The 12,957-nt window shown below is 46.5% G+C and overlaps 2 protein-coding genes across 2 annotated transcripts in view; one reads left to right on the top strand and one right to left on the bottom strand.

Moving 5' to 3' along the window:
• rg (A kinase anchor protein rugose) overlaps positions 1–12,957 on the bottom strand; it is a 157,525-nt gene that overhangs the window by 27,162 nt on the left and 117,406 nt on the right. The gene's annotated exons all lie outside the window — the stretch shown is intronic.
• On the top strand, positions 2,282–4,266 carry LOC124222373 (protein mab-21). Its single transcript, XM_046633242.2, has one exon. The coding sequence runs from the start codon at positions 2,536–2,538 to the stop codon at positions 3,631–3,633; it is 1,098 nt and encodes a 365-aa protein (XP_046489198.1). The 5' UTR covers positions 2,282–2,535; the 3' UTR covers positions 3,634–4,266.

Here is a 12,957-nt window from a genome sequence, read left to right on the forward strand (position 1 = left end):
TAACTCTTTTCTCTTTTTGTTTCCCCAGGTCTGTGTGAAAAGTTGAAAGTCGATGCATGTCGAAACTCAACCTTTCTAAAAAATGATCTCTAGCACAGCGATGAATTGCAAGAATTTCGATAATTTTTCTACAGTTTTCATTGTCGCGTATTAAATAATAATGCGGTGAATGATGCCAAGTTTCACTCTCAGAGCGGGGGAAGAGAGCAAAGCTTCAATTAGGAGTCTTGGATGTTTAATCTTGGCGACGTTTCTTTTTCTTTCCCATATTTTTTTGTACCTCGCGGTCAATTATAATAATTTACTGAAACGACGCGACGTTAGCGAAGATACGTGACATTTGGATTTCCACCATGGGAGATGTAGGCATTCTTGTAAACGACGACGTGAAGTAGTTGGCTTCTGTGTTTAACTGGAGGTCGCTACCAGTTATTACCTGGTTTTCGTTCCCTCCCAAAGTCTTAATGAGTGCTGATAATTATCCCGCTGTATGGAGACGGTTACGTACAACGAGTGTCGACTAAGACTGAATTAAAGATTTTTATCAGAACCCAGGCTCAAGACATTATACGTTCCGTTTTACCTCTGTATTTCTATATTCCAACCATCCGAGAACCCCAGGAAGAAGAGGAACTGTTTCATTCGTTAATTTATCGGATACCCGATGCCCAGCCTGGCGCCCACCATTAAAACGACCTGTTCGTTGGTTCTCGTTGTTTCAGGAATTCTTTCCTCGTCATTAAAATTACCTTATTAGCGTCGAACTCACTTCCCCGTGCGAAGAGAAGCACGGGCACAAAGAACCTACGAGAATCGGGTCCCTTTTTTTCTGATCTGTCTGTAGATACGCGGGCAGTCAGTTATTTTTTGTAGTAAAGGCGATCTTGAATCTGAGTGAAGGATGAAATCTCGATATCTCTAGGTGAATCACATTCCTTGACTCAAATTATTAAAACCTGCAAGAAACACGCTACATAAAATACTCAGAATTTGAAGCATCGTGTAAAATTTTATTTCAGAGACCGCACCGTGCGATTTCGGAAATTCCATACCCTGAATATTTACCAGAGTTGTTTCAAACGCGCGTGGTTAACAGACACGTCGAACTGGCTCGTACCTCCCGCGTTAACATGGACAGACACTTTTATGACTGCAATAAACACGTGGATGAAGACAAGAGTCGAACGTTAGTCAGCACTATAAACCAACGATCAGTTCGAGATTGTCTTTAACAAATTACGGGCCACATAGCCAGAGCAGTCGAGAAAACAAAGAGAGACTTTCAGGTTTACCACCCCAACGAATGACCGAAGGACGAGACCTTCTTCCACATCCATGACCCGTCGGATTGTTATATTAGGAGAGATTGCTGACGGCTTTGTTCCTTCATCGTTGATCATGGCCACAGAAAAGTGAATACATCACGTGATTAAATCTTGACTTCGAAATAACTTCGATACTTTCACTCTGCGAAATGTACCGATCTTGCACATCGGACCATCTCTCTGTGTCGACCAGTTGAAAATCCTATAAATTGTCGTGCTCGCTGATCCATAGTAGCCGAAGGATCGTAGGGGCAGCATGCTTTTACTTTTCCTCAAACTACCAGAAGTGAGCAATAACAATTCTCTGACTAGAACAATTTTTGAGCATCAAAGTTAGATTATTCTTCCATGAGATTTTACCTTGAACGGTGCTTTCCAAGCTGGAGTCAGACGAGGAGCTGATCTATAGAGTTTCAGGCAAAGGACTACAACTTATCTTGACCAATTCTAGCGTACTGCAATAAGATTTCCGAGATTTTCACAATTTTCGTTCTGGTTTCCAGTTAACGCCTCGACGGAGATCATCTACAATTTCTATAAACTCGACGATCATTGAGTTCAGCACTTTTGAATAACTTGCAAGAGCTGCTCGTGAGGTGAAAACAAAAATCACACAGGCGTAGGTATTGCTCGGAATGAAAGCCGAGTCCAACAAGAGTATTTCGGAACGGTGTTAGGGTAAAGTCGAAGATCCGGTAAATAATTCGTTGCAGAAATAAGAGACACGCATCGTGCCCTCACGCGTGGCGGGCAGTATAGTGTGCGTAATATCGTAAGGGGGAGGACGACTAGACGTTCAGGTCTCCGGATCGATCGCGGTAGGCGGTTCCGAGGGGGCGTCGGACGCCGAACGGCGTTCGAGGATTGGCGGTTCGCCGGCGTCGAGTAGGGACGTCGGGTTCGGTCTCACCTGCCTCTCGTCCCTCGGTAGAGGAGGCAGAGGTAGAGTCGGCGAGAGGTGGCAGCCGCAGTCCTCATTCCGCTCCAGCGTCGAAGACGTGTCCGTAGCCGGCGATCCACCGATTTCAAGAGCTCGCGCGTCGTCGTCCGTCGCGACGTGGCCGTTCGGCTCGCCGCCGAGGGTAGCAGGATTTATTGGATAAGTTCGTTCGTCGAAGCGTCGGTGCCCGGGCGCAGGATGCGGTGACTGTCAGTGGCGACGGAGAGATCAGCGGTTCGAGCCCTTGAAGCGAAGAGCGACCGATCCAGGATGCTGGTTCCGCCTGACATGCTGGCGGCCCAGTCGAAGATGGTGTACCAGATAAACAAGTACTTCGGCGAGCGGGTCATGACGCGGAAGAGCCAGGTGACCAAAACCATCCAGGAGGTATGCCGGGTCGTCCAGGACGTGCTGAAGGAGGTCGAGGTCCAGGAGCCGCGGTTCATCTCCTCCTTGACGGACTACAACGGCCGCTTCGACGGCCTCGACGTCATATCGCCGACGGAGTTCGAGATCGTTATATATCTGAATCAGATGGGCGTCCTAAACTTCGTCGACGACGGTACTTTGCCGGGGTGCGCGGTCCTGAAGCTCAGCGACGGCCGAAAGCGTTCGATGTCGCTCTGGGTCGAGTTCATCACGGCCTCCGGCTATCTGTCCGCCCGAAAAATTCGCTCGCGATTTCAGACCCTCGTAGCTCAGGCCTGCGACAAGTGCGCCTACAGGGACTCGGTGAAGATGATCGCCGACACGACCGAGGTCAAGCTCAGGATCCGGGAACGATACGTCGTGCAGATCACGCCGGCCTTCAAGTGCGCCGGACTCTGGCCGCGGTCGGCGTCGCACTGGCCGATTCCCCACATTCCCTGGCCTCATCCCAACATCGTCGCCGAGGTGAAGGCCGAGGGCTTCGACATGTTGTCGAAGGAGTGCATCGGACTGCAGGGAAAGCAATCGGCGATGGAAGGCGACGCCTGGGCTCTGTCCTTCATCGACGCGGAGAATCGGCTGCTGCAGGGCGCGAGTCGCAGACGGTGTCTGAGCATCCTCAAAACCCTCCGCGACCGACACCTAGACCTGCCAGGCAACCCGGTGACCAGCTATCACATGAAGACGCTGCTGTTGTACGAGTGCGAAAAGCATCCTCACGAGGCCGAGTGGGACGAGGCTTGCCTCGGCGACAGGATAAACGGGATATTCCTCCAGCTGATATCGTGTCTTCAGTGCCGACGGTGTCCCCACTATTTCCTACCCAACCTGGACCTCTTCAAGGGCAAATCGCCCAGTGGACTTGAAAACGCTGCTAAACAAGTGTGGAGACTTACGAGAGAGTTGCTAACAAACAGCCGTGCCCTAGAAAAGTTGTAGTAGAATTAAACGAAAGGAAACGGGAAACGAAATGGAAGTTTATCCGAACAGTGTCGCCGCTTAGTTCTCGTCCTTCTCGTCCTTCTCGTCCTTCTCGTCGTTCGTCTTCGCGTATGCGTTATATATTATTATTACATAATAATAGGGATCCCGGCAATATTAGGTATATGTGATTCAACTGTGTTTCCGTGTCTAACATTATCGTGCCATATAATAATATAACGAGTCGTGCAAATGACGCTCTAGTTTTCCTCTTCCATTTTCGTTCATGTTCAAGTTGATATAATGTACACTTACATGTTCGCACAGACTGCAGGGTGAAAAATAATTGAAACACGCCTTGTCTAAGTGAGTGTCACCGGCAAAAACTCTTGTGTGTTTTATGAATTGTGCAGAGATGAAGAGAAACGTTCGTTCCTCGCGCCAAGTATATAGATATACCTATAAACAAAACAGGAAAGAAAGAAACACGAAAAGCGTATATATACATGTTAGTATATATAAGTGTGTACGTAAAAGTCTGCCATCAATCGCGTATCGCTTTGTACATAGTTTAACATTACACATTAGATATTATAGAGATATTTATTGATCTGTAACAAAAAATAATAACTGCAAAATATATAGTAATATTTATATGAAAAATCATAATACCTGAGTGCAACGCGTTATAGAAAAATTATTTCACCGCCACAACCTATATCGTATCGTTAACACTCTCGTTTCCCTATTTTCTGTTACTTTTCTTCACGTCATAACGGCTCAGAAAATCAATTCGACAGAAGTCAAGCACGGGAACGACGACCATTCGTATAAGATAGTAGGAATATATATCTTTTTTTCTCTTCTTTTTGCAAAACGATTAATGTGCGGTCAGACGTAAGAAGCCAGGTCGAAATACGTTCAGAACTCGTTCAAAATTCGAACATACAATAATTTAGCGAGCCTACGAGACATTCAAGTACGAGAAGATATTTATCTGCATATTCAAATTTGAGGTGTACCGGTGTAGAGTAAAGATCTGACTTAATCCGTGCGAACGGAACTAACGACCAGCCGCTGAGATAACGCGAACGACTTTTGGACGAGTCGTAAACTTGTCGGACATTCGGAATTTCCGACTAAACTGCGACTGCCTCGCGATCCTACAAGATTTTCGCCAATGACTAGCTCCGAAATCATTGCAGCCTGATATAATCATCGCGAATGATTTGCAGATTGAAGGTACGCGATATGAACACCGTTTTCTTTGTCTACCTGAGAGTGACGACCGTAATTTCACAGTTTGATTTGCCCAATTACATGGATACCATTGCCTTACGGGTACCTAATCTTGATCTGCACCGATATGGTAAAAAGTCGCAAAAACCGAGGAGATATTACCATTCGATGTGAACGCTAGTTATTACATTTTTCCGTCATTACGGAAACGGCTAGGCTATGTTGAATCGCGCGGTGGCCACGACGAGGCGCGTTTTGTTTTACTCAGGACACTTGCCGTCGGTGATTTCAATTGCACGGCCCAGGCTGGCTGGCCTACAACGAGCTTCCCATAACTTATTACAAAAAAACTAAAAACAAAACAAAAAAAAAAAAAACAACCACCCATAGTCCGAATATTCAAATTTAACATATTTTCGCAAGCTTTAGCTCTAGGCGATTGAGCAATCCACCTTAGTCAGTCAATTTTAAATATTTACGAGTTTTTTTCTTTGATGTAAATCTCTGCAGGTTATAATGGAATATTTTTTTAAAACACTGAAGAATTCTAAGAGAATGTTCATTTGGTGTGAACGAATGCAATGAGTTAGGAACTGTTCTTTTTTTTTTGAACGTCTTCTTTTCTATCTCTTGTTCAGATTTCCTGACACAGTCAAGCTGTCAATACAGAATTCGAGCTCTGCGTCTCATCGTCAGTCTAGTTCTATTGTTCTCAATAATATCGTTACAAAGACTTGGAGGAGGTTATTACCCACGAGTTTACGTTTGACGGGGGGAGGGATTAAATTCCAGGGGTTGGTTAATGTTTGACGAAACACGCGAGACAATATTGATCTATCGCAACAACCAGCGTTTTCCAAGCCGTGCCAAGAGAGTTGCCGGCTTCACTCTGCCACACATCGTAAAGAAAATCTCGAAAAGTTTTAATCTAATTTTCCTCTATAAATTACGGAATATTATACAGCGGGGGTAAATTTTTGTTCTTTTAATTGCGAAACACCCGATTCAAGATCTGTGCAGCTGCAATTCTAGCCTCTGGCAGTGCCACGCCTAAAGTCACAGTTTCTTCGTACAAGCAAGCGGGTAACCAGCCGATTTAAGCATGCTCACGATCTGACATATTGCGCAAGTTTAACACGTGCCCACGACGTTACGTGTTTTAGGAATATCAAATGAGAAAGTACGGAACGTGACTCGATCCGAGTTCACGTGGACCCCGCGCGATAAAGATTCAGGCCCTTCAGGCCCAAAATCTTGCCTCGAAGTAATTAATTCTGCGTTCGCCAGAGTCAACCGCTGCAAAGGCGACTCGTAATCAGTCACTTGCGTGCAAACATGTAACAGAAGATTGATGTTTCAGGAATGCGAACATAGTTGTAAATTTCCCGGCGCAGGGTGAAGTCGGTTTCCATCAAAACTAATTGGTACTGTGGCCGCGTGATTTTTACGAGGACCGGTGTAATTTGCGGTGAAAAAAAGGAGAAGAAAAAAAAAAAAGAAAGGAAAATCAGGAATAAAAGTACACGTTTATTTTCTAATTCGAATTCCTCAACTCGTTTATATTATACCGTGTAATGTGTGAAATTTGAATAAATTGAGACATGTATACACACGGCACCTGTCCTAATCACGACGTCACACAAATTTTAACTCATAGAAAAATCAGGCTATATTTCAATCCTGTTTACGTGATTACTTGTTTTTTTTTTTTTTCTGCGGTGCACGATTCTCATTCGAACGTCTGGAAGACATTTTTTTCTCATTACCGCACAAACAGCACCAGCTCGGCAAGAGGTGGTCATCAAGATGAGTACGAAGAAAAGAGAATAAAAAAAAATAAAAACCGTAAGTAGATATCAAGTTACACGGGAGGTCGCGGAATTTTTAATGGCCGCTCGACGTACGTGCAACGGACGACGGATAAGCCAAGTCGGGTTAATCTCGGGTTTGAAAAACAAAGGGAAAGGTGGAGAAGGCCCGAGACCAGGGCCTTAATGAGACGCTCGGGCAGCGATAAGACCCGGCAAAATTCCTGTCCCTGGCCCCGTGCAGGGACCACCGCTCAGTCTTATTGCCCCGAAGAAGGTTGGACCCGACTCGGCATAAACTTGGCGGCTTTATCTGCCGTTTTATAGCGTCGCGTCCTGTCGGAGTCGCGGGGAAGAGGGGAGAACGGATCGGGCCCTCCCTCCCCCCCCCCCCCCCTCCTCACCCCGCGCCAATTACAATGTTTGTTTTCGCGGATTCCTCGCACTCTTTGTTTCGTTACCGCTCCCTCTGCCCGTGTGTGCCCCTACAGACAAGCATGGACACCGTCGAACACGCGAGATAATCTATGGCGCCGCCAAACTCGAAAGGACCCTGATATCCCGAAGGGTCCGCCCTGATCTGCGGATAGAGGAATCTTATAGCCCATAAGGTTTCAGCTGTATAGAAGGAACTGGTCCCATCATTTACATACACCCTTATATACACCGACGCTGCGGCGTCTCGACTCTTCTTTCTGTCCTTTCAATTCTTCTCGTCCTTCCGATCTCCGGGAGACTTTGGCTGTTTGCAAATTTCTGCGAAATAATCACCGAGTCGTTTCTCCGGGGACTTGTTTCACGGATAATTATATCATTATCATAATCGTCGTCGTCTTCGTCATCGCCGTGGTCTCCGTCTTCATCCGCGTCGGTTTTCTCGATTCGCGAATCGCGCCGCGAGTTTCTAACGCACGAATCCGTGGCTCAGAGCCCCGAAGTACGGAGAGACCGGCGTGCCTACCTATGCTCGTTATTCTAATTGATCCTGTGAGCTCTTATTACCGAGACTCCCTTCAGGCCCCACGGCCAAGTCGACGACTAAGACTCACGATCAAACGGGTCCGCGTAATTGGTAGTTGCTCCTCGCGTCTTCCCTCACCAGCGGGCATACAACCGTTCCAACGATTTTCGCAAACATGTCAAGAGCCTGCGATGCACGCAGCAGCTCCTCGTTATGCAAACGGGCTCGAGGAATCGGGCCGGAATTTTCACCCGGAGCGCGGTTACAAAGATTGGCGGGAATGGCCCATTAGCTGTTCTTCATTATTCAACGTTCGTCTTTCGTTTTCTTCAATTTTTTATCTCGCTCTCGCTCTCTCGCTTTTCCTCCTCGCATTCCGCACCGCAGGCAGGAATCCCATGTGCGCCAGGGTCCCTTTAGCGCTACTTGATCGCACTTCCTTGCACCATCACCGCCACTTGTGTAACACCACCGGAGTCAAGGGTGCCTAGGGTCCTCGGGTGTTTCCAAGTGGGCGCGATCGTGGCGTGGTACTACCGCCAAACATTACAGACACAGGTTTATGGCCAAAACCACTCAAGAATATATCGCTCCGTGGGTAATGCCTGGTGTTCACTGTTTAAATATTCACACTTCGAGGCGACCGCCCGGCTCGAAAACTCACCCTGGATAATACAAGGAGTGGAAAAACTTCTCGAGATTCTTTTCGGAGCGAGGAGTTTTGCAATGACAAATTTATTTAGGATCTCGATCGTGTTTTCCGGTTAAAATGTTTTCAGAGAGTATCTTATTACCAACCTCCGGGTGTTTTGTCGATCTTGATTTTGTCACATGGTAATAACGGGCAGATTTCGAGCCGAGTAAGTATCAGCACGGTTCCAAACCTCTCTTCGGGATGAAATTTCGTTGAGTAACGTCTAGGCCGATTCTTAATCTCAAAGACGGAGCTCCGAGGGTCCGCACTTCTAGAGCAATTAGGCGCATGGTCTGTCGTTATCTTCTTCCTCGGGCAATTAATGGCGATTAGACGCGTTTGTCGGCCCGGGAAATTGCCGCACGCGGTATAAAACGCGGATAAGAGCGATAAGGAGGGAGGGTGACGACAGTCTGCGGTTCAACGATGAGAAAGCGAGGGAGAATCGGGTGTCACGGCTGCAGGGGCATCCGGTGATCTGGTTTCTGTCCTCCCTGGGCGCTGCAGTTTTTCGGTGCACACCGAAACCGCTCTCTCGTGAGTTGCGACACGCATAACCGGAGGAGAGGCGCAGGCGAAGACGTATTCGACCAAATGCGTTGAAACCTGCTTCACTAAATTACACCCGGTGCAGCTCCGACGCTTTTACAAAAAATCATCACGGTCTCGAAGACTTTGTGACCGGTCTTTTACCTCACAAAACGATCAATCCTACCGGGAGGAATTTTTTTCTCTCGATATTTGACGCGGACCAGATTCAATCTGAAGTAGAATTTTATCAACGGGGCGCACGGGTTTGTTTTATACTTTTGTAGAAATAATTAACAATATTATTTTTTCTAACGATCTTCGTTTCTCGTTTCATGACGCTTGTGGAAAATTTCTCCTCTAGGTCTGTTCTGTTGTCGGGAGTTACTTCGGTGGAACTTATACAAGTATCGTGCACAATGAAATTGATTCTATAAGCAGCTTCGGAGATCTATTTCAGAACAAGTTTACCGTCCGCTTAGAACAGTACTCCTAGTTAGATCGATACTGAGGCCATGTTTCTCTGTGCTACGTGACGCAGTATCGCACCGTGGGGATAAAACAAACAAACCGTTGTACACGGGTAATAACGGTTATTACGCAATCGAAATTGGCTTCGAAATTCATGATTTTTAAGCTAACAGCCAGAGTTGGCTAGTTTTAAACCTCGTTGAAAATTCGAGACAATTTTTCACGGATTCCCAGTGATGATCTGTCGAGACTGACAGAGCCTCGAGTATTTTTTTTTTTGTTTTTTTTTTTGTCACGCCTTCAAGCAGTTATAGACGAAAGAAAGATAGACGCGCTTCGGAATAAATGAATAAACATCTAATATGCGTATACATCTATTGAATTACGTGGCTTATGATATTCACTTACCTGGACAGGTGCTGACAACTGACAAGTTGGTATAAATTTTTTCCCTCCGTCGCTTATAACAAGAATCCCTAATTACATAAATTGTTGCACGTTTTGCCGGCGTCATTATATATTGCATGCGCTGCATCGCGGGAGAAAAGAAACGCGAGGGTTGGGACCCCGGTATAGGTCGCTCTGAATTGATATAAATGGTTGAAACTTCTCCTCAGAGACCCTCGATTCGACGTATCCGATGTCCGCTAGGTGGGTAGGCCCGAGAAGAATTGTATGGCGTGCGGAAGATGGATAAAGTTGTAGCGTCAAGAAACAAGGGGGAGAAAAAGAGCTCGCACAAAGTGGGTACACGATATCGAAATTCATCGAGGATCGAAGCCGCTCATAGAAGGCTTCTTGGAAAACGGAAAAAATATGTTAAGAAAATGAGACACTTGAGAAATGAAACGAGAGAAGAACATCTCGCTTGACAAGACCGCCGAGTGCTTTTCCGAGGCAAAGGGCTGACGAAAATTTATGGTATAATTAAAAGAGCGATCACGCTATCAATAATAAATTTTCTACGAGGCTGCAGCGAAACCCTTTCGACCTTGCGACGCAGCGAGTGACTGCGGGATGAAAATTGAACTCGAGGGAGCTTCGCGCCCTTCGGTTGTAACCAAATCGCGTTTTAGATAACGGGTTAAGCGTCGGGGATCAAATTTCATAACAGTGACGAATATTAAGAAGACTCCGACGACGGATTTTCCTGCTCCTTCCCCGCACTCGAAGCGACGTTATGGAGACGCAGTCAAGTGCTTTCCGCTGCACTCGGAATTACTCTGATCGAGCAAAGAAGAGTTGATTCGAGAATCCAAGAGGACGAATTCTTGGCAGCAGTACGGAGCAATTCACTACGTGATGAATTCAGACTCGGGGGGTGGGGGGGATACGGAATGGTGGATTTCGCGTCTTGGAAGATAACTCCGGTGCACGTGCAGCGGAGCGTAAAATATTCGGTGTTGTATACCCGATAGTGATACAAGCTACGTACGTGTCCTTCTCCTCGAGTGGGAAGATTAATTTCGGTTGTAAATGAAATAAGCTATACGGACCGGATCGGACTTGGAGATAAAGTGCGAACTTCGCCACCGGTGAGAGATGAGCCTCTGCACGCAGAGACCGCAAACCAGCGGCGGAAGTGAAACTGAGAAACGCGCCTACCGCGACTCTACATCACTCCAAATCCGTCGCAGCGTCATTGCCGAGGTAAGGTTAAGGTGATTTTATCCGTCATACGAATACCGAGTTTTCCCACCAATTCCCGTATTTTCCCAAGTCTACGAGGTCGCGTTACTTTCGGTCCAAGTATTTCCGGGCTTCCCGTCGAGAGAAGCGTGACTGGTATAACTGGATGTGGACCGAGTGGTTCGCGATTCGGTTTTAATCCGAATCGAAATTTGATTAGTTCCGGGATGATCGCGGGCCCCTCACTCGGCCTGCACCCACCCCGACGTTACCCGGAGATTTATGGGGCGGTCTTTTCGCTGGAGTACGAAGCCGAAGCTGGAGGAAGAGAGGAAGTGCTGCTCGATCCCGAGGGACGCGGAGCTCCGAGAACCGTCTCGTAAGAAGGAGGAAGACGAGTGTGCTGAGAAAGATGAGGAGAGCGGCAAACATCGGTCTATTTCTGGGGCGCTTTCGGGTCTTTCGAGTCCCTGGTTCCAGGCGCAGGGAGGGAGAGAGGATGGATGCATCCTTTCGCTTGAATTATCACCGCCTCCAATACACGAGATTCTCCCGCGTCCCTCGCCCGCTCCGCAGAGACGAGATAGAGGCTACATTTTTTGCCCACCAAAAAATCCCTTCTCTCTGTCTCCGTGCCTTTTTTTTTGTTTTTTTTTTCTTCCCTATCTCGAGTGTATCACTCGCGCTCTTAACTTTGGAAACTCGCTGAGCACATATCGGCTGTTTACACTCGTAACTTCAAAGACAACAGCCGCGGGGCTTCGATTTTTTTTCTTTCTTTTTTTCAGATTTGCTCGCTGCTTTTTTTTTCGTCATTCGAAAATTCGTCGCCAGTCGGATCACGATCCTCGCTTTCGAACTCGCACAATAATAGCTTACGTACTCACCGAGTAGCCGCTGGTGGCGATCGTGAGTTCCGTAAATGTATTTGGCATTACTCACCTAGAACAGAAATAAGACACGAGAAAGTTGAGTAAGTTGTTCAAGTTTTCAGTGATTGAAAGATTGTACATACAGTTACAATTTCAAACGTTTTCGGGGTGGAATTGACCAAAGATTTGACCATCGAGTAGTAGGTACTGTACCCACGTACACTGAGAAAAATTTCATTTGTATAGTAACTAGGAAATTTCAGTAAAACAGATATCGTTAAAAAAGCTGTTACAATATTGTTGGAATTAGGAAAAACGAGGTACGCGTAACCATTTTGCGCTATCGTCGATCCTCTTTTGGAAAACAACGCAAAAATCAGTTTGTGCGGTTTACTCTACTTTTTTAGTTAAACATGGCTTTAACGTCAATTTATTCTTGCACAAGCATTGAATTTTCGCACCAGTTACCAGAAAATATAGCAACAGCGATCGTAATGAGAAAGAATAGTAACGGATACTAGACTTTCCGGTAACAGCTACGAAACTAATTTTCATTTTCTACCTAGAACAATATTTTTCGATTGTGGTAAAAAATGAAAATAGTCAAGGACTGAGCGGTAACAGGAACTAAAAATTTCTCTCAGTGTACTGTGATTTCTTCGGGAATCCAGCATCCCGAAGGAACGAGGAGCAAGGGGCGAGTCTGGGCTATTCCAGGAAAGGATTTTTAGGCTCGTACATATCTCGCCGCATCAACATGGTGCCAACAATTAATCCGGAGGAACATAACCGAATAACCGAAGGGGGGTAACCCTATACCCGAAGCAAAGGAAGCCCCTGGCATCCAGTCGCCGCGATCCTCCCGGTCCCAATCTCTCGTATCATATTTCGTGTTATTCAAATGCGAACAATGCCATTAAAGGATTTCTACGGTAATCCTTTCCCGTTGCCGCCTTGAATGTACACCAGCCTGGCAACCAGGCAGTCGGCGGACAATAACTCCCGAGTTTACGGCACAGCGTACAAAACGCACCGGGTACAAACAACTCGGTACAATGCGCCGAGTTCCTATCTGCAAGCTTTGTTCTTACTGATCGCGGCCCGGCTCGAGTCACCCCTTATTTCCTATTGCTCGTGAAA

The sequence above is a fragment of the Neodiprion pinetum genome, chromosome 6 (genome assembly GCF_021155775.2).
Source record: "Neodiprion pinetum isolate iyNeoPine1 chromosome 6, iyNeoPine1.2, whole genome shotgun sequence".
Lineage (NCBI taxonomy): Eukaryota > Metazoa > Arthropoda > Insecta > Hymenoptera > Diprionidae > Neodiprion > Neodiprion pinetum.